Source organism: Pogona vitticeps, chromosome 3, assembly GCF_051106095.1.
Source record: "Pogona vitticeps strain Pit_001003342236 chromosome 3, PviZW2.1, whole genome shotgun sequence".
Taxonomy (NCBI): Eukaryota; Metazoa; Chordata; class Lepidosauria; order Squamata; family Agamidae; genus Pogona; species Pogona vitticeps.
Genome location: NC_135785.1, coordinates 218,659,732 through 218,687,026, shown reverse-complemented (window position 1 = coordinate 218,687,026; position 27,295 = coordinate 218,659,732). Strand labels below are relative to the sequence as shown.

Genomic DNA, 27,295 nt, shown 5'->3' with positions numbered 1-27,295 from the left:
GGGCGGGGCCTGCTCTTCCCCCGACACGCCTTCTGTATCTGCCAATCCCCTGCCAACGCCGTCTCGTCCGGACTCAAACTTTGCGCCAATCAGAAGGCGGCGGGGCAGAGTTTCCCAACTCGGCATCCCGCGGTCCCTCTGGCCATTGGCAGAGCGCGGGGGTCCCTCTTTGTGTGTATGGTAATCAGGTCGGCGGAGGTGCGTGGCCTCTGCCCTGCCTCGTCTCCGTGGGGGGTGGGGGTGCACGGTGCCTCCTCCGCCCCATGTGGCCCCGCATAGCTGCCGCCTGTTGCTCCCGTCGTCGGGCGTCTATATAAGCGCCGCCGGGGCGCCTGGCAGCGACTCCTGAGGATGAAGGCGCGCTGGCCGCTTGGCGCCGCCGCCCGAGGCTCCGCTGCCGAGCCTGGCTGGCTGAAGGCGGGAGCAGCGGCGGCGGCGGCGGGAGCAATCGGGGGTCCTGCCGGACTCGCAGCGGCGGCTGGACGGCACCGCTCCCGGCCAGGGCACTAGCAGGTCTCCGGCTGCTGCCATGAGCTGCTCGGACGTGGTGAGGCACCCGCCGCGGGCGACTTGCCGCCCACCCCCGCTGAAGGTGCCGAGCGCCGGGGGAGAGGCGGCGGCGAGTCCCCCGGGCCCGTGCTCTTTTCCTGCGCCGCCGCCGGTCTCGCCGAACCAGCAGGTAAGAGCTTCGCAGGCGGCCGGTGGCGGGAGGCCAGGCAGCCCTTCTCCGGCGGGAAGAGCGGGACCGGGCGTGGGAATAGCGGGACGGGTAGGAGATGCCAGCTGGCAGGAAGCGGGTCGGGTGAAGCGTCGCGACGGCAGGAGAAGCGAGGGGTAGAGAACAGATCTCCTCCTGGCTTAAGGAGTGCTCTGTTTGAACGGCTTCACACGTGCATTCAGACATTAGCGATTGGGTGGCAAGAGGTTCCGCTGAAAACTTCGAGCTCTGTGAGATCGGTGGTTCCCGGAACGCGTGCACACTGTCCCCCCCCCCCCCGAGAGCGTTGTCGGTGGGCGATGCACGTGTGAACAAGCCTAAGTATATAGGATGTCTCGAGTAGGAGTGCAAATAAAAGTGTCAGTCCATAGGTACGTGTTAGGAATTTATACACGGTCTCTCCCGGCTTGTTCTCTCAACACACCCGCCCACGCCCACAGTTGTGAGTCCCAGATATAAATAGGATTTGTGAAAGGTACGTAAGAGCCCCGTGGATTCCGTGATTCTCCCCTCTTTGGGACTAACAATAGCGAAGAAGTTCGTTCTCTTCGGTCCTGCCAGTGGTGCCTCACACGAAGAGCCACGCACGTGTCACACTCACAGGCACGGAATAGGTGTGAGGAGTCGACTGCGTGATGTGCCAGAAAGGACGCGGGAATGTCTGTGACACACGAGTCAGGCGGTTCGATGTGGTCGCTTCACTGGAAGGGCCGCCTGAGACAGCCCTTCAAGACTGCTTCAGTCGCCGGAGAACAGTCACAGCTGCCCCCCCCCCCCCCGCGCGCTACTGTTTAAAACACAGGAAGAAGTACCCTTAGCGATGTGTTTCTTGGAGTTGGCCCGCAACCCCAAACCAGAGCCTGGACACGTTCCTTTTTGGACTACAACTCCCAGAATCCCTAGCCAGCGTGGCAACAGCGACTCACGGTTCCAGCCTCTGCCCCCAATATGCCACGGTGGGCTAGTACAGGTAGTAGGGGAATTTGAGAGGTGAGCCTGACTGTGTGTGTGTGTGTCTGCGAGTGGAGAAGAGGCTGCAGGGAAATCTCGCTGGGTGAAAGCTCCCAGAGGCACGGAGAAGTCACGTATTCGAGGGCGGGAAAAAAAGCACGTGCGAACGTGCATCCCGTGCGTGCGGATGCTTTTGTGGGAGCCTTTCAGGAGCCCAGTCCCGCTGCCTGTGCGCATTCCTTGCAGCTGCCCTGGAGCCTGGGGCTTCTTGACTCTCTACCGTCTCCGGGACATTGAGACGAGCCGGGCAAGGTAGGCTGAGCCGGTCGCGCTGGACACTTGTCGCGCCTCCCCCCTACCCGCGCCGCCCCCCCCCCCCGGGCTGCAGGGTCTCTCCTGCTGTGCGTGCGGGTCAGGGATCCGGGCGCGCGTCGTTCGTCTAGGCTTCTGGAGAAGAGCGCGAGGTCTGATCCTGGCCATTTGGGGGGAACAGAGCGAGTCTCAGGCTTACGCCGAAACAAGGTTGTGGGCAGAAGAAGGGCAGAGAAGGCGAGCGGGCGCCAGAGCAGGGCTGCATCACCGAGGCATGGGGCACCAGCCAGGGACCTTTGCAGGCAGCCATAGCGGAGGGACACTTACCAAGTTGTAAATCGAAGAGTTTCTCTGGGTAGCAGGCATTTTGTGCACCATGCGTGGTTTCTCCTAAATTCCGAATGAACGCTGGATCATGTTGGTGACACTTGCTTTTGATACTGAAAGTGTGTATTCACAAAGAAGGTCCATTCATTTTCATGAGGCTTACTTCCTAGTAGAAATTTTAGAACTGGATAGCCAATGGCATCTATTTGAAAAAGTAATCTCACTGATTTATAAGGGACTTATTCTTAAGAAAGTTGCCAGGTAAAAGTTCTAGCAAATCCAAATTTATGTGCACCTTCCAACCAATACAGTGTATGCTGGATTGTGTTATGTAGTCACTTCCAGGTAAACACACATATGTTTTATCTGATCCTTAAATTGCTATCCTGGTTAGTTTTATGTGTTAGTTAGTCTTCTAAGTAATATCGTTCTCTTCTTTGAAGAGGGAACTCTGTAATAGCCTGTTAAAGGAAAAACAGCAGCCATTATATTTTGATTTAAGCTTTTGTGGTGCAAAGTTCTTTTTATGGGAGGAATTTGGTGAAGTGAGTTGTAAGAGATAGAAAGATAGGCCACAATAAATTGGGCAATTTTCCAGGCTCCACAAAACTCTTGTTTTTACTCGTGCAGTTGGCTGCTTTGTGTTTTTAACTCAGGTCATTACTTTCTGGAGGTGAATAGTGTTATATGATAATGAACACATTCTAGTTAGCCTGGCCCTGATTGAACCTTCTGTAGTATTTTGGTATAAAAGCCTAACAACATTTAAGGGAACTTGCTTTTAACTAAAAGTTCAGAAACTGGCACTGTAAGTCTGTTACTTGTCACTTAGTCCTCTATCAGCACAACAGCACTTCATACATGATACCTTTTGTGTTTCTATCACATTTCACATACATCCCCATCCTCACGGGTATAAGTATTTGAGTTTTGAAGATGCACTCTGTATATCTGATGAAGTGGAACTCAATCTACAAAGAGATACGCAAAATAAAAGTTCTTTGCTTCTTATTGCCACAAGATCCTTTGCTGCTACAGATTAACAAGACAGCTGAGCTGCGATTTTCTTGGTAATGTTTCTCGAAAATGATTTTTGTAAGCGTAATGGCACAGAAATGGAGAGTCTATTTAAAACAACAGATACAAACCCTTATTCTTTTAGAAATGCAGTTAGAACGGTTTTTTTACTCTTTGATTTAAGAAGCTGATGTAAAAAATAAATCAGGAAATTCTTATCAGGCTGACAGCATTTTTAGACTATGTTGTGTGTGGGTGAACTGAGACTAATATTGACTTGGCCCCAGTGCAGTCATCTGAGAATACATTTTTTTGGGTTGTTGCTGCATTCCATAAGGTTTTATCATTGTTATCCATGAAAATTGTTTTCTCCGTACATGGGAAGTAACCCTTAATACCAGCCTGCCTGGGAGACACAAATAAGGGCTCTGCTACAAAGATCTCTATATCCAATGCATTTCCTTTTTATTTATTGCCAGGGCAGTTTCAACAGTGCTTGACTAACATGGATAGCAAGAACATAAAATATTTTGATTCCCCCCCCCCCCCCCAATTCAGCTTGCATTGGAACTGATTTTGAGATCCAGATCTTCATAATTGTGGCTGGATTGTAACAATTCATTGATTTGCAATTTTACTTTTTCATTACTCCATGGGGTTTTTTTTTTGTCTGTGTGTAAACAATGCAACACAAAACAAAATGAAGAAAAACAGGTACTCTGGTTTTCTATAACTTTTAGAAGTGTAACATTACAAACTTTATAAGACTTATTGTTCTTCAGCATTGACACCTCTACCGTTTATTTTAGAATTTTAAGGTATTGGAATGTGATATACACAAGGCCTTTCATAACCTTGCATGATCATTGTCTTGAAGCTGAACTACTTTTTGAGATCATATATTTCTTTGTAGTATACGTGACCAATAAGGTTTCCTTGCAAGTAATTCTGGATAGGGTTGAGCTGTAATATGCTGAATTAGGTGGAAACCATAAGAAACCAGCTCTTTTTAAATGAAGAGATAACTATATTAGATACATCGAAGAGTTGATAGTTAAAGGCCAGTGGAGATCATGAACTACATTATCTCCAAAAGCTGAGTTGTATACATTTCTACAAATTATATTTTAAAAAAACTTTGCATTTTAACAGAGATCAATGAATTGTTAGTATTTGTTTAAGTTAAGCATGCAATGAATAATTAAATCTTTAGAACAAGTGAATGGGTTTAAATCACATAGCACTATGTATACTTACACACATGACTTGATCACTGTGTGGTCTTCAAGAGTAATGGGTAATAAGACTAGCAGTACAATAATTTCATTTGCAAAAACAAATCCATTTCATTTTTAAGAGTAAACCATTGCTACTGTAATAGGACTAAAATCAAAAGGAGCACTATGTGATACGTTTTATTTTGGTAAATCAAACATTTTGATCACATTTTCCTGTGGAAATATTCATCTGAAAATATGAAGTCCTTACTTGCCTTTCATATGTGCTGAATGTATTACAACAGATATATCTTGCAGTATGCAGATCAACAGTCTTGTTCTCACAGAAAGTTAGTTTTATAGGAGTTGAAATGGGTGGCTAGGTCTAATCTTTCTACATTCTACTCTTCCTACATTTCTGCTTCATTTTATTATTAATTATTTTTATATTAAGATCAAAACCAATTTTAATATTCATTGTTAACATATTTAGAATAATTTATTTCTAAAAACTATAGTTATATTTGGCGCTCTTTATCCGTTTTTTGTTGTTGGGTTTTTTGTATTAGTGTATGGTACTGAAAACCTAGTAAAGGAATAACATACATACTTTGTTCAAACAGGTATGAATGTTAGGTATAATAAATATTGTTGTGCTAAACATTGAGCCAAATCGTGGGTTTTGTTCAGGAAGGGCAACTTCCATGCAGCTTCCACATCTTGTTTTCCTTGTTGGGTGAATTTCCACATGTCTTGTCCTATGAGATACTTCATAACAGAAATCATCTTACTAGAGCAACACTCAAGAATGAATGTGCAATGATCCAGCTTAGTCCACATTCATATTTCATACAGTGGGGTCTTGACTTGAGAACTTAATCCGTATTGGAAGGCGATTCTCAAGTCAAAAAGTCTGTAAGTCAAGTCTCCATTGACCTACAGTGCATTGAAAACCGATTAATCCCGTAACAGGCCGTTTTTGTTCCATTTTGGTTTTTTTCTGGTCTGTAAGTCAAATCTCAGCCTGCAAGTCAGACCTAAATTTTGCGGCCAGAGAAGTCTGTAACTCAAAAAGTCTGTAAGTCAAGCCGTCTGTAAGTCAAGGGTCCACTGTATTCTGTTTTTCTGTAGTAAGTTCTGAAAGGACTTATTTATTGGAAAAGGAGGAAGAATCCAGCCCCGTTCTCACCTTCCCAAACATGTGGCAGGAACGTCTAGCTGAGTATGCTGAATATCAGTTTGATAAGAATATTGGAAGCTGACTTACAATGAATCAAGCCCTTTGTTATGTGTCCTCAAATAAAAACCAACATATAGTGACCCTAAAAGAGCTTTCAAGGCATCTGAGATATTTAAGGAGTGGTTTTATTCGTTCCACCCCACCAGTGAGATTCCCAGGCTGAGCAGGGATCCAAACCTATATCCCCCAAGTTCCAGACCATCATCCACTACACCACACGGTCCATCTAATCCAATAGTATTGATACAAACTGGCAGCAACTCTCCTGGGTTACAAGCAGGATTATTTTCTTGCTCTACCTGGAGATGCCAGAGATTGAATCTGGGCCTTTCTACATCCAGAGTACAGTATTAGTATATATGAGCAGATCTTAATAAAAGTACACAGGAGACATGTGTTGTGCATAATGATCTATAGTTTGGAGAAGGAGAATTTGCCTAGAAGAAGAACAAAAGTAATCAAGAATTCCTTATATTTTCAGATTGCATTAGTAATGAAAGGTCTAGAATGTCAACACACAAACTCAGTGCAATGCAATATTCCACTGCCAGGAATATTTTGCGGGATTTGGAATATACGTATATTTTAGTATGCAATGTCTGCAAAAGGCTAAACAAAACAAAAACTGGCTTATATAAAATCCTAACACAAACAAGATATTCAGACAGTTTAAGTTTTTCTTCTTGGCTCTGTCTAGCCTGTTCTGCTTTTGGTGTTGTCAAAATATGATAGAGGAAGAATTCAAATTCATTTTCTATTAATTATAATTTAATCATAAATTGTGCCACAAGCTGATGTTTTCTATTTTCTGAAATGAAACTGTACAGTGGTTTACAAACGTCTAGGTCTTGATCTAATCAATGTTAAGCCCTTTTAAATTCTACTGATTATAATGGGAAGATCTTAATGCATGCTTAAATCTTTACCATTGAACACTTAACTTGGAATTGGACTGTGTGCCCTGAATTACATTTAAAAGTACTGTATATCCCATATATATCCTACATCAATGGTTCTCAGCCTTGGGTAACCCAGATGTTTTCAGACAGCAGCTCCCAGAAACTCTGGCCAGTAGAGCTGGTGGTGAAGGCTTCTGGGAATTTCAGCCCAAGAACACCTGAGTTACCTGAGGATGGGGACCACTGTCCTACATGATTAGAAATACTGTACTTTCATTGTGGTTGTTTGTAATGTCACATTACTTCTGACTTCCAGTGAATTACTGACCTCCAAAAGGTCCTGTCGTTCATAACCTTTCTTGGGCATTGCATGGTGGTTTTAATTTCGGGCAGTTTCTTGACCAACCCTTTCTTATAAGACAAGGCAAAGAAAACATTTTTAATTTTTTAAATAACTGATGCAGCACATCAGCAACAATCTATGCACAGCAAAAAAGCAATATATATTTTTTTCACTTCCCCTGCCCTCTGCCAAACAGGGGAAGTGCTTGATTTGCCAGTATCCCGAAGTGGTTCATTTATTAAACCACTCCACAGTATTGGCAGGAATCATTTCCATGTCACCTTTCCAAGTGTTAGAGCAGTATGGCAGTGGAACCACTTACCTCAAGCAGTGGTGAGTACTCCAGCACTGGAAATTTAGACAACCACTTGGCAAGTATCCTTTGATTGGTATTCCTGCGTTGAGCGGGGGATTGGACTCCATGGCCTTATAACCCACTTCCAACTTCATTATTCTATGGTTCTATGAATTGTCAGGCATCATTAGATCATTCTAATCAAGTTTGAGTATTTCTAAGCATCCCACACTAGCTTGTTCCCTGCTGGTAGTATAGCTGTACCTTTTGTCTAGTGGGACTTTTAAAGCCCCACTGTTTTGTTAATTTTGAAGGAAATTTCTAGTTTAAAATTTTTACAGGCTGTGCAAATTATTAGAAATTTCCTGGTCATTTGTCCTAAGCATAAAATTGATCCAGAGCTAATTTCTCCTTTTCTTTTTGACAACCTCCTTTGGCATCTTAATTCTTGTTTTCAGAGCAGGTTGGAAATCAAATGAATCCTATTTTTCAGCACCAGAAACCTTAATATGTTATGCAGGGATGATCTTCTAAATATTTCAGGGTGTTATTTTACAGAGTGGAATAAGAGACTATGATCTGTTTGTAGAGCGCACATTTTGTAAGTGAAGGGCCCAGATTTATTTCCTGGCATCTCCAGGTCAAAAGTAACAGATTATGGAAAAGGCCTCAGTTTCAGATCTTGGAGCACCCCTTCCAGGAAGCACAGACCTTTCTATGTTAGATGGCTAATTTGTCTGACTTGGTGAATTACATTCAGCCTGAAGATGCATTCATGTGTGATTATGAACATTATTCTTATCTACTGGCATAACTGCTGTGGTGTTATGTGGAGCAGTAGAGCTATACTACAAGTTGCATTCTCACAGTGTTACAGTTAAAGTTACCATAAATCAGACACTAATGAATATTACATCAGTGAAATACCTTGGAATCAAAAGCCCTTAGGATCAAATCATTTCCAGTTTTAGGGTCAAATCATCTCGAGTTGTTCTCTCTGTCTGCTATCCCTGCAAGGCCACAACATTGCTTCTTTCTATACCAAGACATGTCTTTGCATGTGCTGTGATAATGTATGTCACCATGCTTGTTATAGCCCTAGTGGCTCCATAATATTGTTCCCACTTTATTGCCTGAGGGAAAACTCTCAATACTGGCAGGGTTTCCACCTAACACAGCCGCAGGATTCCGATGAGCGTAGAAGCCTTCTCGTTCATTTTTTGTTCAACGTGAATAAGGACTCACACCAAGGTGCTTTGGAAGAGAGTTGTCACCTTACTCTTGCATTTGCATTAATCCAAAACTGTAAGTAAAGATTATTCAATATATTTTATAGTTCAAATCATCTTAGAACTGCAGAAGGGGAAATACTTTTGATAATCACCAGTCAAAATATAGTTTGCAAATGCAAATTATTTTAAAGCTCTAAATGTCAGATTAGCAACTGCCCTACTCACTGAGAAAACCATATTTATTTGATTTGGTAGAAATGTGGGGACCTGTTCAGTTTCTGTCAATTGAAGAGACCCTTCTGATGCTATTCTGTTGTTCAAAAAATTTGAACAGAGGAAAGGAAGTGCCTTTAGTCTGGTACAGAAGTCCTTAGAGGTCATCTAATCTAGAGTTTGTCTAATAACTGTTAATTAGAATAACATTCGTAATTCCAGCTTTTACAATACAGTATAACTGACTCTTTTTCAGTAGAGGACTGCTGTATAAAGGAAGCAGCAGCTTCTTATTATTTATATCTCAGGATAAAAAAGCAATATCAAAGGTTCAGTTTAGTTATCTAGAAATTAAGTAAAAATAACTTTCAGCAATAACTCTGGATATGAGCTACAGTAGAAATTGAAATGTGAATGCTGAGAGTCTTGAATCTGAAAAGAAGAGCATTCCTGCACAGAGCAGCAGCTCTGGATATGAGTTTTAATTTCCTGAATTCCTCTCTTCGCATACAAACACCAGCAGACATCCAGGCAACAGCATCTGGATCCCAGGAACATGGTTATGTATTGTCCCCACCCCCTAGCTTTATCCTTCACCTGCAAATTTTCCTTGTTTACTATTTGAAAATCATCCCAATAAACTGTCATGAAAAATGAAATTTAAAATGGCAAAATAATAGAGTTGTACTTGTGGGGAAACTAACATGAGGGGATTAAAAATCCAATTTTCAAACGATGACAGTCACCGCAGAATGTAATTTTTAATACTAAAAAAAACCTTTTGTATATTGACAAGATATTATGCCACATGGAAAATGGCAATCTTTAACTCAGAGGTTGGTTCCTGTATTTTTTTTCCCTTTAAGTGCTCAATAGAGATAATATTGTATTCTCAAAGGCTTTCACGGCCGGGATCTGATGGTTGTTGTGGGTTTTTCGGGCTCTTTGGCTGTGTTCTGAAGGTTGTTCTTCCTGACGTTTCGCCAGTCTCTGTGGCCGCCATCTTCAGAGGACTAGAGTAGGAACTCAGTCCATGCTCTGAAGATGCCGGCCACAGAGACTGGTGAAACGTCAGGAAGAACAACCTTCAGAACACGGCCAAAGAGCCCGAAAAACCCACAACAACCAAGAGATAATTTTGTCTGTCTGTTTGTTTGTTGTTTGTGGAAAGAGGTACAGAGGCTAAAGTGTATACAGTATTCTAAGTACAGTGGATTATTTCTAACACACGTTTTGTTGGCCTGAAAACAAATGTCTCAGAATACAACAAATATTGTGCAGATGACTTTGGCACACTTAAAATCTATGTTTATGTGTCCCGTCCCCCCAACACACACTCCTGACATTGCACTTGATAGAAGTGAATGCTTGGGAGAGCAGTGGAGTTCATGATATCAGTCCTAACCCCTCATTACATGCATAAAGTTGATCTATGTTGATTTGTTCATAGGAGTGGGAAGCCTGCATGTTGTAGCTTGTGCTCATATAGGAACTTTTCAGGCAGCCTAACAGCTGTGCTTACGTTGGAGAAGAGCCTGCCTTCCCAATCCAGTTCCCTTCTATACATGTGTACTCGGAGTATTTGAAATGAGCTTTTCATGCAGAGCAAGGGGTGGATAGTAACTTTTCTTCTTTTCTTTTTTGCCTGAAGAATAACAGTGCCAAGGTTCCCCTGGAAGGGATAACTAAACATAGCTCACAAATGAGTGCAAAACTACCTATTGTCATAGCTACTACAGTGTTAAGAACGCTGAAATATTTCTAAATGAAATATTTAATACTTGTACAAACCCAGTGAGGGCCAGTGTGATATTGCCGTGATACAGTAAGTTCAGTAAGTGATTTAAGCAAGTGTTTTGTGGAAGTCCCTGGAATGTTGAAGTGTCAGAAAATACTGGAACAGATGTCTTTTTGCATTCACCCATAAATGTTCAAAATCAGATCTTCTTCCTGTTCACTTACATTGCAATGACATCCAGGTAGGTGCCATTTTACAGAGTAGCATAAACCAAATGGAAGCCCTGGCCTGAGAAGCTGTGTACTAACATTAAATTTTTTTAATAAAAATTCCATGCACACTTTTTTTAAAAGTACAAAACTAGAGATATTGCAAATTGTTTTCCCTTTGAAGGTCTCCTGTAATCGTCTCATCTGCCTTATGTATGGGATATCCCATATCAGGTTTGTATTATACCCTGTAGCTATTTATTTTAAACCCAAGTAAAGCATTAGCAAATGCTCAAATAAATGCTGTGGGGTAATGCTGTATTTTAAAAAAGTAAAAATATAAAGAAATGTTCTAATGTCAAACAGATGATGCTGTATCCAAAATAAATAAAATAGAATAAAATGCATAGTAACATTGTGTATATATTTTGTAAAAGTCAATCTGTAGTGCTGGTGGTGTTCATGTAACACACCTTTCAGTTGTCTCTTTTATAATGGCTGTGTTAAGTTAATTGTTATGGCTGGCAAGCATCCTTTTTCCCTTTTTTTCTTTTTGCTCAAAGTGGGGAGAGAAAAGGGATGGGAAACAAATTTGGAACTGGGCTGGAAGCACACCACAGCTTGGTAGCTTGCAGCTTGCTTAAATTTGGTGGAACGTGAGCAGGGACACACGGATGTTACTGACAAACACCATCTGCTAGCAGCAGGGAAAACATTGTGACCCAAAGAGGAAAATGGGTGTAAGTAAGACATCAGAAAGTGTAAGGCATTTGTGATGCCAGACACCATGAATTCCTTGGTGGCTGCACCTTGAGGCCAGAGAATCTCTTAGGGAAAGCTCAGCCTTTCTTTCTAGCCCAGCTATGATATATGGTAGTTAGAAACATGGGTATGTAAAGCGTGACCTTCTAGAAGATAATGGACTGCAGCTCCCATCAGCCCTATCCAGCATAGATATAGGTGAGGGACGCTAGAAGCTGGAGTCCAGCACTATTGGGAAAGCATTGCTTTGGCCATCCTTGCTTAGAAATGAATGGGCAAACATATTCTTATGAGGAAAGAGAAGGAATAATCCTGGATTATGATCGTTGTATGGAAAGAAGTCAAAACAAATTGGCCCTTCACCAAGATAAGGTCAGGCTTTATTCCCCAAGCGAAGACTGAAGAAGAGAAGACTTTACTGTGGATGATGACCTTCCCAGTCACGCATTGCGGAGTCAGCAAGTTAGCACAGCTTGGGTCATCTTTAGGCAGGTGCCTTGCCCAGAAATCTTGGTGTGAACTGAGTAGCAGCTAACTATGAAGCCAAAAATTCACACTCATCCCCTTCTTTGCTCAATGTTGGGCATGAAATAGTGTCTGCAAAGGGTGGGGAACTGAGCTTCTCGGAAAACATCTGAAAGTAGAACATCTTAAAAATATGTTCCATGTCAAATTGATCTTTACACTTTTTTTTTGACATTTTGGTTGGTTTTGAAAGAAGAATCAGGAATAGATATGCAGAAGCTTTTGTCCAACATTGCCTTTTAATTATTTTTCTTTTCCCACCCTTAAGGATTTTTAAAATGGTTTGTTTATTTCACACTAATCTCATCACATTTAATCATCTTTATAAGTAATGTTTTTATAAATGGGTGTTATGTAAAAAAATGCAACATTTATTTGAATGAGGGTGGAAGACAGATTTGTTTTGTACCTTTGGCAGTGTTCTGTGTTGGGATTTTTTTTTCTTTCTTACAGCAGGCTTCAATGTGCCTCCCACATCTATGTGAAGCGGCATCCACCTCCGCAAAGTATACGCAATCCCGGAAACTATTATGAGTACAGACTATGAGGAAGATGCCTGACATTAAGTTAGGAGGCCAGAACATTTTATGACATATACATCTCAAATGTTGCATAATTTTCCTGATAACCAATGAGCTCTGAAACAAAACAGGGTTGCCTAATAGCAGCTTATTTGTGCTAACTTGGAAAGGGGGAGAAAGTTTTGTTAGCGGAAGTAATTCCTACAGAGTTCAGTGAGACCTATTGCCAGGAAGGTATGAGTAAGATTACATTGAAATAATATGGGCTTGAGGCATCAGGTTTATTTGAAACGAGAGTTGCCATGGATTTGTAGCTATACAGAATGGAATCTGGGATGATGCTTTCTTTTGTCTTGCATTTGTCCTTGTTCTGCTTTTGTTTCCTAATCAAGAGCTATCCTTCCCTATGCCTCTAAAACTTCTTCGCAATGAGACAGGGGCTTAATCTGCTTTTGGTTCTCTGTCATTTACAGATGATGGGTGCCAACTCTGGGACTGAAGTAAGGGAAGGAACTATTTAGTTGTTAGCAAAATGTAAGGGAGGGTTTGTTCTCTTCCCGGCCTTTGGCATTGACAAACAGTCAACAAGGAGAATGGGTGAGATATAAGGCAGGAAGGGTTTAGCCAAGACACCATCTAAAATAAAGGCTGGGGCAGATAGTACACTAACGGGTGGTATGAAAATGAAGAAATAATTCCTTCCAGTTGTCATGAGATACATAATTGAATGTTTGCTGCTTCTGTAATCTGTAAATAGTGTTTTACTTTATTCTCTGTTTTTTCTGCCCTCTGCCCTCTTTTCTAACAGAATAAGATAGTTGTATACGGCAAGATGCAAGAATCTCTGGAAGTGACGCTTCCTAATAAACAAGAGGAAGATGAGAAAGACCAGCCTACTGAGATGGAGTACCTTAACTCTCGCTGCGTCCTTTTCACTTACTTTCAGGGAGACATTGGATCAGTAGTGGATGAACACTTCTCAAGAGCTTTAAACCAAGCCAGCAGCTTGGATCCAGAGGCAGCCATTTCAAAAAGCAAAACAGGGCTGAATTCTCTATGGAGAGGTAAGGCTTAGAAGAAAAATGCATTTGAAGGTAGTTTGTACAACTGGTTATGTCATCACATGCCTTGTCTTTTGGCATGTGCCTGAATGTTTATTCCTATAATCTTTCTGAAAGCTGGGTTCTCCTCCCCAAACTTGAGGGATGCATATAGATGTAGGTTTGGCTTGCATTGGGTACTTACATTGGGTACTTACATCAGCCTTACCAGACTTAGGTCAGAAATATCAGAAAAAATTACTGTTGTTCTTAATAGATATTGGGGGTTATAGCAGAACAAAATGCAAACTTGTCACACTCAAGTCTTTTCAATTTAAGCTTAATCAACAATATCATTATAGCCATCTTCAGATGGAAACAAATTGTTCAGCAATAAAATTCCATGTCATTTCAATTAAAATCAGCTCTGAGTGGAGGTGATTTGTGGTGAATTTTAAAAATTGGTGCCAGCAGAACATCTCGCCAGATAGATGGTGTCAAAATAGGTTTTTTCTCAAAATTAAAGAACCAGATAGATAGATAGATAGATAGATAGATAGATAGATAGATAGATAGATAGATAGATAGATAGATAGATAGATAGATAGATAGATAGATAGATAGATAGATAGATAGATAGATAGATATAAAATTAATTTCACCCAATTTGGTACTTAAACTACAATTCTCAATATCCCCAGCCTCTCATAATAATCTGAAAAATGGTCCCACATCTGGGGGGGCACCAGGTTGGAGGAGACTGGCTTATAGCTAACAATTTAGTTGTGCAAGCAGTGAAGTGTTAATGGGTTGGGTGTGTTAACATGATAGTATTTCACAAATATTTAAGAATGTAATTATATGGCTCTGCAAGTTCACTTAACAGACTGAAACATCCCTATGCACATTTTGGATGAAAGAAAGGAGTGTTGTTTTATTTCTCTGACACTTAATATCTTTCCCTAACAATTATGCACAAGATAATGTAAGATCCACCAAGACCCCCAAGGAGCGGAGAAAAGAGGGTGGGTGTGGTGCTTCCCTTTCTGCTATAGTGTTTTTTCCTTCCAAAGCCCTGCCTTTTGTACTGCTGTATGTCATCCTAATCAGAAAGAAGGGATGTGGTGGCACTGCGGGCTAAACCGCAGAAGCCTGTGCTGCAGGGTCAGAAGACCAGCAGTTGTAAGATCGAATCCACGCGACGGAGTGAGCGCCCGTCACTTGTCCCAGCTCCCACCAACCTAGCGGTTCGAAAGCATGCAAATGCAAGTAGATTAATAGGGACCACCTCGGTGGGAAGGTAACAGCGTTCCGTGCCTAAGTCACACTGGCCATGTGACCACGGAATATTGTCTTCGGACAAAACGCTGGCTCTATGGCTTGGAAACGGGGATGAGCACCGCCTCCTAGAGTCGAACACGACTGGACAAAAATTGTCAAGGGGAACCTTTACCTTTTACCTAATCAGAAAATATGCTTCAATTGAAGATAATTACTCTGGAGGAAACTCACTGAACTCAGTGGTAATAGTTCTGATTGGATAGACTTAAGACCGCCCTGCACAGCTTTGTATAGCAATCTATTGATATTTGGAAATGGGTGTCTCAATTAAAAAGTAGAGGACCCCCTTGATGAGAGGACAGCATATATGGAGTGCATAAGGAAAAAAAATTATTTTATTTAAAATGTTTATATGCCACCTTTCTCCTGAAGGATCTAAGATGGCTTATAGCTGTGTCTCTCTTGGCTATCCTGTATAGGCCCTACAGTGCTATGAAATAATTCTCTTTTATACTCAGTATTATGAGGGAATTAAATAGGCATTTCCTTTTGAATGTACAATAAAATGTAGTGAGGTTTGTGGAGCCTTGCCCTGATGCCATTTCCTCAGAAGGACACAGTAGCTGAAATTCTGTTGCTTGACATACTAGGCTGCACCAGAGTAGGGCTATAAAAATCAGTGAGGATTTGGTGAGTCAGCTCCTGTGTAAGTTCTATTGATTCAAATAGGCCTACTCTAGTTGTAACATGCTGTGCCAAAGTAAGTTGCAACTAAAGTAGGCTCATTTGAATTAACAGAACTTATGGAGGAATTGCCTGATCAGTCACCATTGATTTAGTGAGTCTTCTGTAGTGTGGCTTACTACAACTAAGCAACAGGATTTCAGCCAGTGTCTTGGTTTGCTAGTACAGTAGGACCACAGTATCCTGCTGAAAACCGTAGAAATAGAATACCCTACGTGTATAGCATAATATATTGCACAATCTCTGGTTCTCTCTAGTGGCTAGTTCTCATAATAAACCTTGGAAATGTGTGTTTCTGAGTTTTTTAATTTTATATTTTTAGGCAGTGGATAAGTGAAACCATGGATACAGCAGTCTTGCTATATATATTTCTTGGTACCGAATTGATTTGTTGGGGAAGCTGTCACTGTTGTGAGAATGAAATTTGAAAGAGATTTTTAAAAGGCTATCTTGAAATTTATATCATTCTTCTAAGTTTTTTAATTAAAAAAACTCAGCAAAGCTGTTCAAGGTTATCAAAATAAGTAAATGATACATTTATAATTGCCAGCTGAAAAGATAGGTATTTGTTTCTAAAACAAACTGAACTACTGTTATTACAACTGACAAATTTGTAAACACACACCCTGAAACACTTGTAAGAAACAGTTTATACTGCCAGGTTTTGTGTGTTGGGAGGAGGAGGGAACTTAGCATACGCTGCCCACAGTTTGATTTTATGTGGTTTCCAATTTTCTGACTCTTCACAATTTGGAGGTGGAAGAGATGGAAACAATGGCGGGCAGGGGCAGTCATCTCATGTTAAACAACACCAAAGCTTAGTAGAGTGACTTTTTGGACTAGTTTTCCCAGAATCCCCCAGCTGGTATAGCCAAGCCCAGTGTGGTTATGGGATTCTGGGAAGTGGTAGTTCAGAAAAGTCAAGCTCTGGCATAAATGAAAAAGGGAAAGAAAGCTCTCTCTGAAGAATCATTATAACTCTGCTCATTTTGAAACGTATTAGTCAAAATCCTGTTGAAATATCGCTAGATAACACTAATCAATGGCGATCTGGTGAGTCAACTTCTCCATGTGTTCATTGATTCACATAGGCCTACTCTCAACTGTGTCATTTGCGATTGACTGGTTTCTTGATGTACTTTCATTAATATTTTAAAAATAATTTTGTCTGTGAGCTGTTTTTCTTTATCCATGTTAGCAATGCTGTTTGTAATTTAAGAACAGTTTTAAGAATTTATTCTCACTTTGGCTTTTCTTTTAAAAGAGAATTCAACAATAACAAGCCAAAGGAGTGGTTTCCCAGCTTCGTTTTGGACCAGTTCTTATCAAACTCCACCTCCCCCATGCTTAAGTGGAGTCCATCATGATTTTCCAGTTACTGCACCAGGCACCTTTTCAACAGGGGATCCTAGCAGCTGGCCAGGACATGCCCTGCATCAGACTGCTCCACCTCCTCCACCTAGCATGTCAGAATCTTGGCATTATCCATTAGCATCTCAGGTGAGCTCTTCATATGGACATATGCATGATGTGTACATGCATCACCACCATCCCCATGCACACATGCACCACCACCCAACTTCGCACCTTGACCCACGTTACAGGCCTTTGCTGATGCCTTCAGTTTGCACAGGCAAGATTCCTCCACCACAGTGTGATGCAGCAAAGACAGATCCTTCTGCTGTCACCAGTGCTACCTCAGCATGGGCAGGAGCCTTTCATGGAACAGTCGACATTGTCCCAACGTTTGGTTTTGACACAGGTAAGCTTTGTTCTTATGCTCAGGTCTTTATATTTCAGAAAGCCTGTCACAGATGGAGTTTCTCACTAAATCCTCTAGTTGTTAAAACTGGTCTGCCAAGATGATTCCTTAGATAATGCTGACATTATGCAAAAATGCATAGATTTCGAAAGAAGAGGAATTATATGCCTTCAAGGCAATTTTGACTTAAGGGAACCCTTTTCCGAAGTGGTTTACCATTTCCTTTTGAGGAGGGTGCCCTGGGACTGTGCTATTTACCCAAGGTTAGACAGGCTGGCTCTGCTCCAAGGATACAAAGTGAGAAATTTAACTCCCAGCTTCTGGCTCTGCAGACAGATACCTAACTCACTGAGCTAGAGTTGTATAGAGACCATTAAAAATTAGCTATTCACTCCTGTAGAAAATGCAAAACATATAGCCCACTTAATACAGATGAATCATTCCATAATCCAAAGCCTTGTTTTTTTATAGTTACAAAAATCTAATGATAAGTATCCTATATTCCCATAATGTCAAAAAGAACTAAGTATCTTAAGTATCCATAACTGGAAGGGCGGGGGGTTTCTCTAAAATTTATCTCAAAAGAATTTAGGATTCTTGTTTGTATCTGTTAGCATCTGCAGTGAATCTGGTTTATTAATCAATCCTGTGTACAAGAATAGGATGTTCTGCGTAGACACAAGGGATCATGATTGCCTTTCAAAATCCAACCCAAATGCTATGCATCAAAGCAGGTATCCCTGAAATTTTTAAGTGTGCTTACAAAAAAATGTATTGCAAATGTCTCCAGCAATTTTGCTTAACAACTGTTGCAGATTCCAGTTTCTAGTGCCTTTGTGATGTGTTTTTAATGCTTGGAAATAATCACTGGAATGGAAACCTAATTCATTCCTGTGAGTTCCACACTATGCACAAAAACATCATGAAGTGTAGGGTTCAATAGGGATGGTATCTGGTCTTAGTCTTGACAGTACTGGAGACTCCCTGAAGAGGTCATGATATCATTTGAACTGCAAAGAATTGTATTGTAAAGGTGTCTACCAAGTTCCATAGTATTTGTTCAACATTCAAAGTAGTTATATATTTTTTGTAGTCCCTTGAAAACAACTCTGTTCATTACTAATAAAGAACAAAGAATGCCTAAAGATGAGTTAAGCCAAGGCCTTAATTAGCTTGGCCAGTGCCCTACAAGTTTACTTTTAACTGAAAGAAGCTAATATTGAAGGATTATCATTTTGTCTGATATAGCAGAGTCTTTAAAAATCATTTTGATCTACATTTTCTTTGTCCTTAAGCAGGTTTGAATGTGTAAGACACTTCAGATGTTGTTAGAATATCACTCTTGCCAGACCTAACCACCATACCAATGGTTAGGAATGATAAAGTTTTCATTCCAAAATCTGAAAGACCTCAATTTGCCCAAGGGTTGGTCACTATGCTGGTTTTGGCTGACTGATTATCTTGCTTTCAGGCATTTTCTTCAAACATATTACCCTCCAGATCTGTCAGTTAATAATCCACAGTTTTCCCACATTGCCTGGGGACAATGGAAATTATAGTCCAACACAGTGGGATGACAGTGTGTTGGAGAAGACTGATTCACTAGTGGTGAAAAAGTTAATCTATCTAGATGGTAGTTGTGTTAGACTGTTGTAGCAGAAGAGAAACCAGAAATCTTGTATTTGGAAGTTGAGTCATGGCAACTGGATTTCCTTGTTAGGTTGAAACGTTTCAGTACAGTGGACCCTCTACTTAAGGAATTAATCCATATTGGAATGGTGGCTGCAAGTCGAAAAGTCTGCAAGTCGAATCTCCATTGACCTACAATGCACTGAAAACCGATTAATCCCATAACCAGTGGTTTTTATTCTATTTTTATTCCATTTTGGTTTTTTTCTGGTCTGTAAGTCGATTCTCTGGCTGCAAGTCGAATCTAAATTTTGCAGCCAGAGAAGTCTGTAACTCGAAAAGTCTGTAAGTCGAGCCGTCTGTAAGTCGAGGGTCCACTGTACTCATCCAAATGTTTCAGCCTAACAAGAATGAAGTCCAGTTGCCATGACACAACTTCCAGATAAGCACATCTGGATGACTGAGAATTTTCATGGACAGAGAAGTCTTGTAGCACCCTTAAGACTAACCAGTTTTTATTTTTCATAAGATTTTATGTATCCAAACACAATTTCCAGATGAATTGAGCTGTGGTGAAAAGTTCCCTTGGCATTCCAAAAGTAGTGTTGCCAGAAAAATCCATTGTTTCAAAGCTCTGTTACAGTCAGCAGAATTTCAGAGGCTGTTATGCTGCTGGTCATTACATTCATGATCCTTAAAAACGATATTCCAAAACTCGGTATAATTTGATTCTGTCAAAGACTGAAAGCATCCATGACTGACCTAAAATGAAATGGACAAACATGATGCTTACTCATGGACCAGTTTTGTGCAAGACTCTGGTTACTCCACAACATGCAATTAGAGCCTGCTCTAACCTTAGCCCTAATTTTTCTGTTTTGATGGATCTGAAAAAGAGTGCTTATTCTTATTCTCCCATGTCAGATGCATGTGGAAAAGTTAGATCTTTTAGTGAAACACATGCGAATAGAAAGGCCTTGGACACATCTATTCACATATGTGAACAGAAAGGCGCAGTTAGGAGATCCTTGAGCAGAGCATGGTTTGAACAGCAACAAAAGGATCAAACTTCACATATGAAATGTAAACCTATTTTGCCTTTACTTATTAATTAATAAGGAATATTGAACTAGGCCATAGTAAAGAATACCAAAGCCAAAGAAAGGTGCTATTTTCCTGAATTCAGAAAAACTCTCTTTTGAGATTGCATTTTTTATCATTGAGAATAACAAAGCAACACTTTATTTTACATAGACATCTATCATAATTTTTGTAGGCATTTGTGGAAAAAACACTATCATACAATATTACCACTGAGTAGGTGTCATTGAGCTTTTTGTTTCTGAATCCATATCTTTTTTTTGACATCCACTTTAGGTAAAACTATTAACACACCAAGAGTGTTGCAGATTGTCTGATACATCTGGAAAATTATCTAAGCAGCAATGCCATTAAAATAACTTTATAGATGACAATTACTTTACATTGTTGAATTTAGGAGAATTGGCAGGGCAGCCAATGTTGTGAAAGAAGAAAAATATTTTTTAAAAAAATGTGATGAGAAAATTTATTTATTTTTCAAGAAAAAAAAAGTTAAAGCTAACTAAATTAAGAAAACCAAGGCCAAAAACTAAACAGCTTGAGGATTTATTTTGCAAATGTGCCTTCTTCTGCTAGCTGCTGGATTCCAGCAGTCTTCATTCTCATATTCCCCTTTATACAGTGACAGAGTCAAACACTGCTATTTGCATTCTCAGGAAGTGAAGAAATATTGCATAACTGAATCTTTAAAAAGCCTGGACAATTTTATGGTCATTGATAGTGTTTGCAGCTGTATATATGATAAAAGAGTAATTAAAGTTCATGTTCTGAGTTGTAAAAGGATCATCTGCTAGGAGCAATTGGTTTTCTCTTCATGGGATCCAACTTTTGGAAAGATGCATTTAGGAGATTTCTAGTTTCCATGAAACATGCCATCACTGGTAGAGAGATATAACAGTGTGTCTAATAAAATAACAATTCCAGTATTCCTAGTTGTCCATCCTGTCTAAGGCTGGAAAATGGAGCTGAAAAAGTATTTATTTTAAAGGAATGTGCCAGCAACCTAAAAACGTCTGCACAGTATTCTAGGGTAAATGAAAGTAGTAGGAGATAATCTAGTTCATTGGTTATCGAGTAATCAAGATAATCTAGTTCAGTGATATGCATGTTTGCAAAAGAGTGGTTACTCAGATCTAACAGTGGCTTTCCTTTATTTTCCTTTAGGAATATACTAATGGTAATGATCCAGTTCAGCTTACTGTATCTCTGTGACCTTATTCACCTATTTATGTTACCAATTAACTATCTGTGATGCTACTTCCACTGACAAAACTAATTACCTTTCTGGCTGTAGGAATTAGGCCCTTTGCTTTCCAGAAAGCATTTGGAAGTACCATCACTGATGCTGTCAGATTTTCTGACTGGAGTTGCACATATGGTTTCTGATGGTCAGACAGGAGCTAATTATGAAAATGTGTTGTGGATTCAGTTCTTTAGCACTCATGTTGCTTGCAGTACTAGCTCATGGCTTACTTGTGTTGGAACATAAATGTTCAGTGCATAACATTTAATTAATTTGATCAACACTTTCCTTTCTGAATCCAGAAAGTCTATGTCCACCTCACACAATTGTGAATTATAAAATAATGACAAGGTCCTGTGCAGTTATTCCCTTTTTATTCATTCTTTTCCAGATGTGCTTCATGAGTTCATGAGAAAAATGATAGCCAAGTCATCTCATGAAAATCACCTAAGGCCCACTTAGTCCTGAGGTGGTCCTCAGGGTCCTTAGACATGGCAGTCATTCATGGCAGTCATGAAGGACGTGTTTAAGAAGGATGACAAAATTCACTTTGTGTATCAGGACCAAATCATGCAGGAAGTAGTGACTTCTTGAGTCTTCTTGTGTGGTAGTGTTGTTTTTTAATTAAAAAGCAGGTTTGTTAGCAGCTTACAATAGCATGAGTTTTGGGGAGATGTTGGTTATGGTATTTATTTTGCACACTGTCAAGGCAGAATACATGGTTTGTCATGTCCCGTTTTGGTATGATAGCAATCCTGTGTGGTGAGTCGAGAGAGAAATGCAAGCCAAAAGTGAGCTCTGTGGCTGAATTGGGATTTGAACCTGATTCCCTTGAGGTATAATTAGCACTCTTCCTACTACATTTGGTTGTCCCTGCTTACAGTTTTCTCTCCTGTCATTTATTTGCTAAAAATGTCACTGGGAAAAGGTACAGGATTTTTCCTCCAGCATGGAGAATATAGCTTTTAATATACAAATTTCAAAACATCTGAATCCAGGATGCAACATTTAAAGTATGCCTGGGGGTTTATGGGGGTGCTGGAAATTGGGACGAGTAAGAAAACCAGACAAACCTCTAACTGCTGAGCAGAGCCAATTGAACTCAGCCAAGTTCTGTCTAAATTTTCTTACTCAGAGGCCAATCTCCTTATTAAGAAAGCAACACAGTCATAACCATGTGATATACTCAGAATGATTTGGCTCTGAAAGTTTGGTAGCAAACCCACGTGGCCAATTAGACATTCAGCTAGTCTGCTCAAGAAACAATGCTTCCAGATAGAAATCAATCATTACTGTTTTATTAAAAAGAATTACTTTAGAAAAGGTTTCAGTTGATAGTAAATTAAGTCAGTAGGTACATTTTCATTCAAGACCAACGGAACACATCACTCCCCCACTCCAGCTAAAAAAATAAAGAAATGAAACTATGCTAACTAACAAAAAGCATAAATCATCCATCTCACGTGTCTTGGGTCTTCAAAGGCTGATGCTAGATGAAAACCAGTCCATTATGGGAAAAGCACGTGTCTGCCCCTTTCTCAGGCAAACTCCATCTTTCTTCTTCTCCTCCTCTCTCTTCTTCTTCCCAGAATGCCTCCTGGGCCTTGTTGTCCCGCCTAACTTTCTCAGGGAGCTTCAGTTGTTATCATTCTTTGTGGCAGAATTATTTTGACTACGAAACTCTCTGCTCTCTGCTCATCTTAGCAACGAGATAACCAGAGAGCGAAGCTTCTCTGAAACAGCATATAAAACTTTCCTACTACAGAACAGACTTTAAATCAAAATGGATGCTATTGGGACAATCTTAGTACTACATATCCCATTCTAATACACATAAAAACACAAATCATCACATGCCCCCCCTGATTATCGTTAAAATTCAGAGCAGTTAATCTGATCTAATTTTAAGAAATCAAGCAAAAGTAACTAAAAAGTAATTCAAAGTAATTAACTGGTTACATCTCAAAATTCAACTACAGATTAACTATTACAATACTGAAACATAGCACACTGTTGAATACATTGTTTCAACGTTCAGGTTCATAAGAATCTTCACAGTACATTCTAGAAAGACCATCTGCCACTACATTCAATTTTCCAGGAATGTGTTGAACTTCAAAATCAAAATCTTGCAATGCTAGACTCCATCTCAACAATTTTTGGTTGTGAGATTTCATCTTCTGCAACCAAACTAAAGCTCTGTGATCTGTTTGGAGTGTAAACTTACGACCCCATAGGTAAGGTCGAAGTAAATTGAGAGACCAAAATATAGAAAGAGCCTCCTTTTCAGGTACTGCGTAACTTCTCTCTCTATCCAAGAGTTTTCTAGAGAAGTATGAGATAGGGTAAAGGTTCCCATCTTCTCCTTGCTGTAACAAAACAGCTCCCAGTCCTAATTCAGAAGCATCAGTTTGTAAAATGAATGGTTTGTCAAAATCAGGGGACTTCAGTATAGGCGCATCCATAATCTTAGCTTTTAAAGCATCAAAGGCACCTTGACACTCTGGTGTCCACTTTACCTTGACAGGCTGTCTCTTCCTAGTGAGCTCTGTCAGAGGTGAAGCCAAATGACTGAAATCAGGAATGAATTTTCTGTAGTAGCCGACTAGGCCCAAAAATGAGCGTACCTGTTTCTTAGTTTTTGGAATAGGCCAATCATTAATAGATTGTACTTTAGCTTGCAAAGTCTGAATTTCTCCTTGCCCAATCAAATGACCTAAGTACATGACTTTTCCTTGCATCCACTGACACTTGCTGGCTTTGACTGTCAGTCCTGCTTGCTGAAGTCTGGACAAAACAGTTTCAATGTGAGACATGTGAGAATCAAAATCAGAACTGAAAATGGCAACATCATCAAGATAAGCACTTGCAAAAGGTAAACCTTGTAAAAGTTTATCTATCATCCTTTGAAATGACGCACCTGCATTCTTCAAACCAAATGGCAACCTGCGGAAACGGAAAGTTCCCACGTGCGTGATGAAAGCGGTCTTATCTCGTGAATCTTCAGCTAAATCTAGCTGCCAATAAGCATTCTTTAAATCGAGAATGCTGATAAACTTAGCCTTTGACAGATGTTCAATTAAATCATCCATTCTAGGCAATGGGTATGGATCTGGAACAGTAACACTGTTTAACTTTCTGTAATCAACACAAAATCTTACTTCCTCGAGAATTTCACCCAAAGCGTTACGTTTTGGCACCAGAACCACCGGAGAAGCCCAAGGGGAGAATGACGGTTCAATCACCCCCAAAGATAACATCTTTTGTATCTCTTGTTCAATTTGGATAGCATGATTACCAATTGCTCTATATGGGCTAGACCGTATGGGCTGGGCGTTGTTCTCAGTAGTTATCACATGACTGATCAATTTGGTGTAACCTGGTTTATCTGAAAACACATCCTGGTATTGTTCTAAAATTTGAAACAACCTTTCTTTCTGATCAACGGTACCTGTTAAAACAAGATTATCAGACCATGTACCTGCATCTTGCAATTCAGATAACATATCAATAGGTTCATTTGCAGCATGAAAATATTCAGCATGACATTGAAAAACCATTGCAGATCTATCTTTGTACAGTTTCAAACTATTGACATGGTAAAGAACAGGTTTCTTATTAGAATCCAACATTTTGACAAGATAATTGACATTTCCCAATTTTTGAACAATTTCACCTGGACCTTCCCAGACCACTTCTAGCTTAGAAGGTCTGAGTGGGTTCAGAACAAGTACCAAATCACCCACAGAAAATTCCCTGTGTCTGGATCTCTTGTCGTGGAAGAACTTCTGACTTGCTTGAGCGTCCAACAAATTGTCTCTGGCTAACTCCTGGACAGCCAAGAGTTTCTCTTGAAGTTTTCTAACAAAATCAGCAACTGGCACAGTACTACTTTTAACCACACCTTCCCAATCGGATTTCAGGAAGTCCAATGGTCCTTGTAGATTTCTTCCAAACACCACCTCACTTGGAGAAAAGCCACCTAGTGAAGAATGAGCTGAGCTACGGTAAGCAAACAAAGCAAAAGGCAAAAGCTCATCCCAAATGTTTCCATATTCTTGGGTCAAAGTTTTAATCATCCTAAGCAAAGTTTGTTGACCTCTTTCCACCATACCATGAGATTGAGGATGATGGGCCGTGGAAAAACTGATGGTTAATCCACTTATCTCGCAGATCTTACGCATAAGTTCACTTGTAAAGGCTCCTGCTTGATCACAAATTATTTTGGATGGTACTCCAATACGCGAGCACAAGTCCACGATGATTCTAGCTATGGTGGTAGCTGTCAGGTTGCTAATAGCGTAGGCCTCGATCCACCTACTGGCAGAACAGATGAAAGAAATGATGTATTTCTTCTTAGATTTAGTAGGAACAAAAGGTCCTAGTACATCCATTTGCAAACACTGGAACACTTGATCAGGAATTTCCATAATCTGCATTTCGGCCTTTACCTTGTCAGTTTGATGGCCTGTGCGTTGGCAATAGTCACAAGAACTGACATAGTCCTTTACAGTTTTTGAAATACCAGGCCAGTAAAAATGTTGAGAAATTCTCTTTAGGGTTTTTTGTATTCCCTGGTGCCCACTACTCGGATGGTCATGAGCCATTTCTAGTATTCTCAGTCTATATTCAGTAGGCACGACTAACTGTTGAACAGGTTGGGCGTCCAAGTTGGATTTGGGGAAATATTCTCTGTACAAAAGTCCATTTTCTCCCCACAGGAAACTAACTTGCTGATGCGCAGGGCGTTCAGCATAGTTGTCTGCTTGTGACCTCAAAGAAGCTAGAGAGGGATCATTAAGTTGCTTCAGTCTAAAGTCCTCTGATCCCTTAGGTATCACCTCCTCCATTTTAGTTTCAGTTGTAGCTGCATTATCAGGTTCGGTCACAAGAGGCTGCTGTTGGGTAAGGTCTCCATCTGAGCTATCCTCAGTGGATTCCTGCTCCCGTTCAGGATCATGCATCTCCCTACTTTGAGATCGCGTAACTACCGACATTGAAGTTGCATTTTGACTCTGCATGTGATCCAAAAAAGCAAGATCATTTCCAAGAAGAAAATCAGGTTTTCCCTCATGGGTTAAAATATGTTTTGCACCTGACCAGCTCTTATAGGAAATTTTGACATAAGCTAAAGGAATAAAACGCTGATCAGTCTCTATAGATCCATAAGTTTTTACTGGACACCTCAGGTTGTTCAAGATTAAGGTGGGGTCTAGAAAACGTTTGCTTATCGAAGAAATGTCGGCACCCGAGTCACGAAAAGCACTTAAAGCCATATCACCTCCAGGTGTATGAAGAAAAACCACCTCAGAAAATGTGCGGGTTGCCCAGTCCCTTTGTGCAGTTGGTACTATGCAATCAGGATCCATAACAGAAAACCTCTCTCCTGATGCAGTCTCTTTTACAATTTCTGAGGAAATTGAAGCAATTTGTAAGTCCAAAACTCTAGGCACATATTGGTTTACTGCTGCCTGCATTCCACTGGCTTGCGAAGGGGTTACAGTTAAGTTAACTCCTTCCTGACTCTGTGAAGGCACAATGCTTGACTGGTGAGGCACAGAAACTGCATTACTGGCAGCTGGCACTTGCTGAGTTCCTGCTGGCACAGAACTTACATACGCCATCTTGGGTGTGCCTGCTTTAGATCTGCGTGGAGCTGGCACAGGTGTTTTCCTAGCTGGCTCCTTAACTTGGCTAGCTGGCACATTCAACTTTGGGCAATCTCGTCGCAGATGAGAGCCACCACATTCAAAACATTTAAGAGGCATTTTACTCTGGCTAGGAGCTAGACTCCTGCGTTGCTCAAATGAACTTTGCTTGGGCTCTTGAGGAAAAGACTTTCTAAATTCAGGCTGACTCTGTCTCTTAGGCGCTACTGGTGCAGTTTTTGCCCTAACAGGTAGGTCATCATGGTAGTAAGGTAGATTGCTTCTATCAACACTGGCTATTGAGTCCTCAGACTCCTCTTTTTCCTTC

The 27,295-nt window shown here is 40.6% G+C and overlaps 1 protein-coding gene across 2 annotated transcripts in view; it reads left to right on the top strand.

Annotated features, from left to right (window-relative positions):
• Positions 1–428: 428 nt before the first annotated feature.
• The window catches only part of VGLL3 (vestigial like family member 3), a 40,789-nt gene continuing 13,922 nt past the window's right edge, over positions 429–27,295 (top strand). The window contains exons 1-3 of one of the 2 annotated variants that reach the window (XM_072994012.2): positions 429–679; positions 13,328–13,583; positions 16,849–17,346. In XM_072994012.2, coding sequence (XP_072850113.2) covers positions 530–679; positions 13,328–13,583; positions 16,849–17,346 — 904 coding nt within the window. In that variant the 5' untranslated portion in view covers positions 429–529. Of the gene's footprint in view, positions 680–1,847; positions 1,982–13,327; positions 13,584–16,848; positions 17,347–27,295 lie in introns of those variants that run through there. The other variant, XM_072994015.2, reaches the window with a different exon arrangement.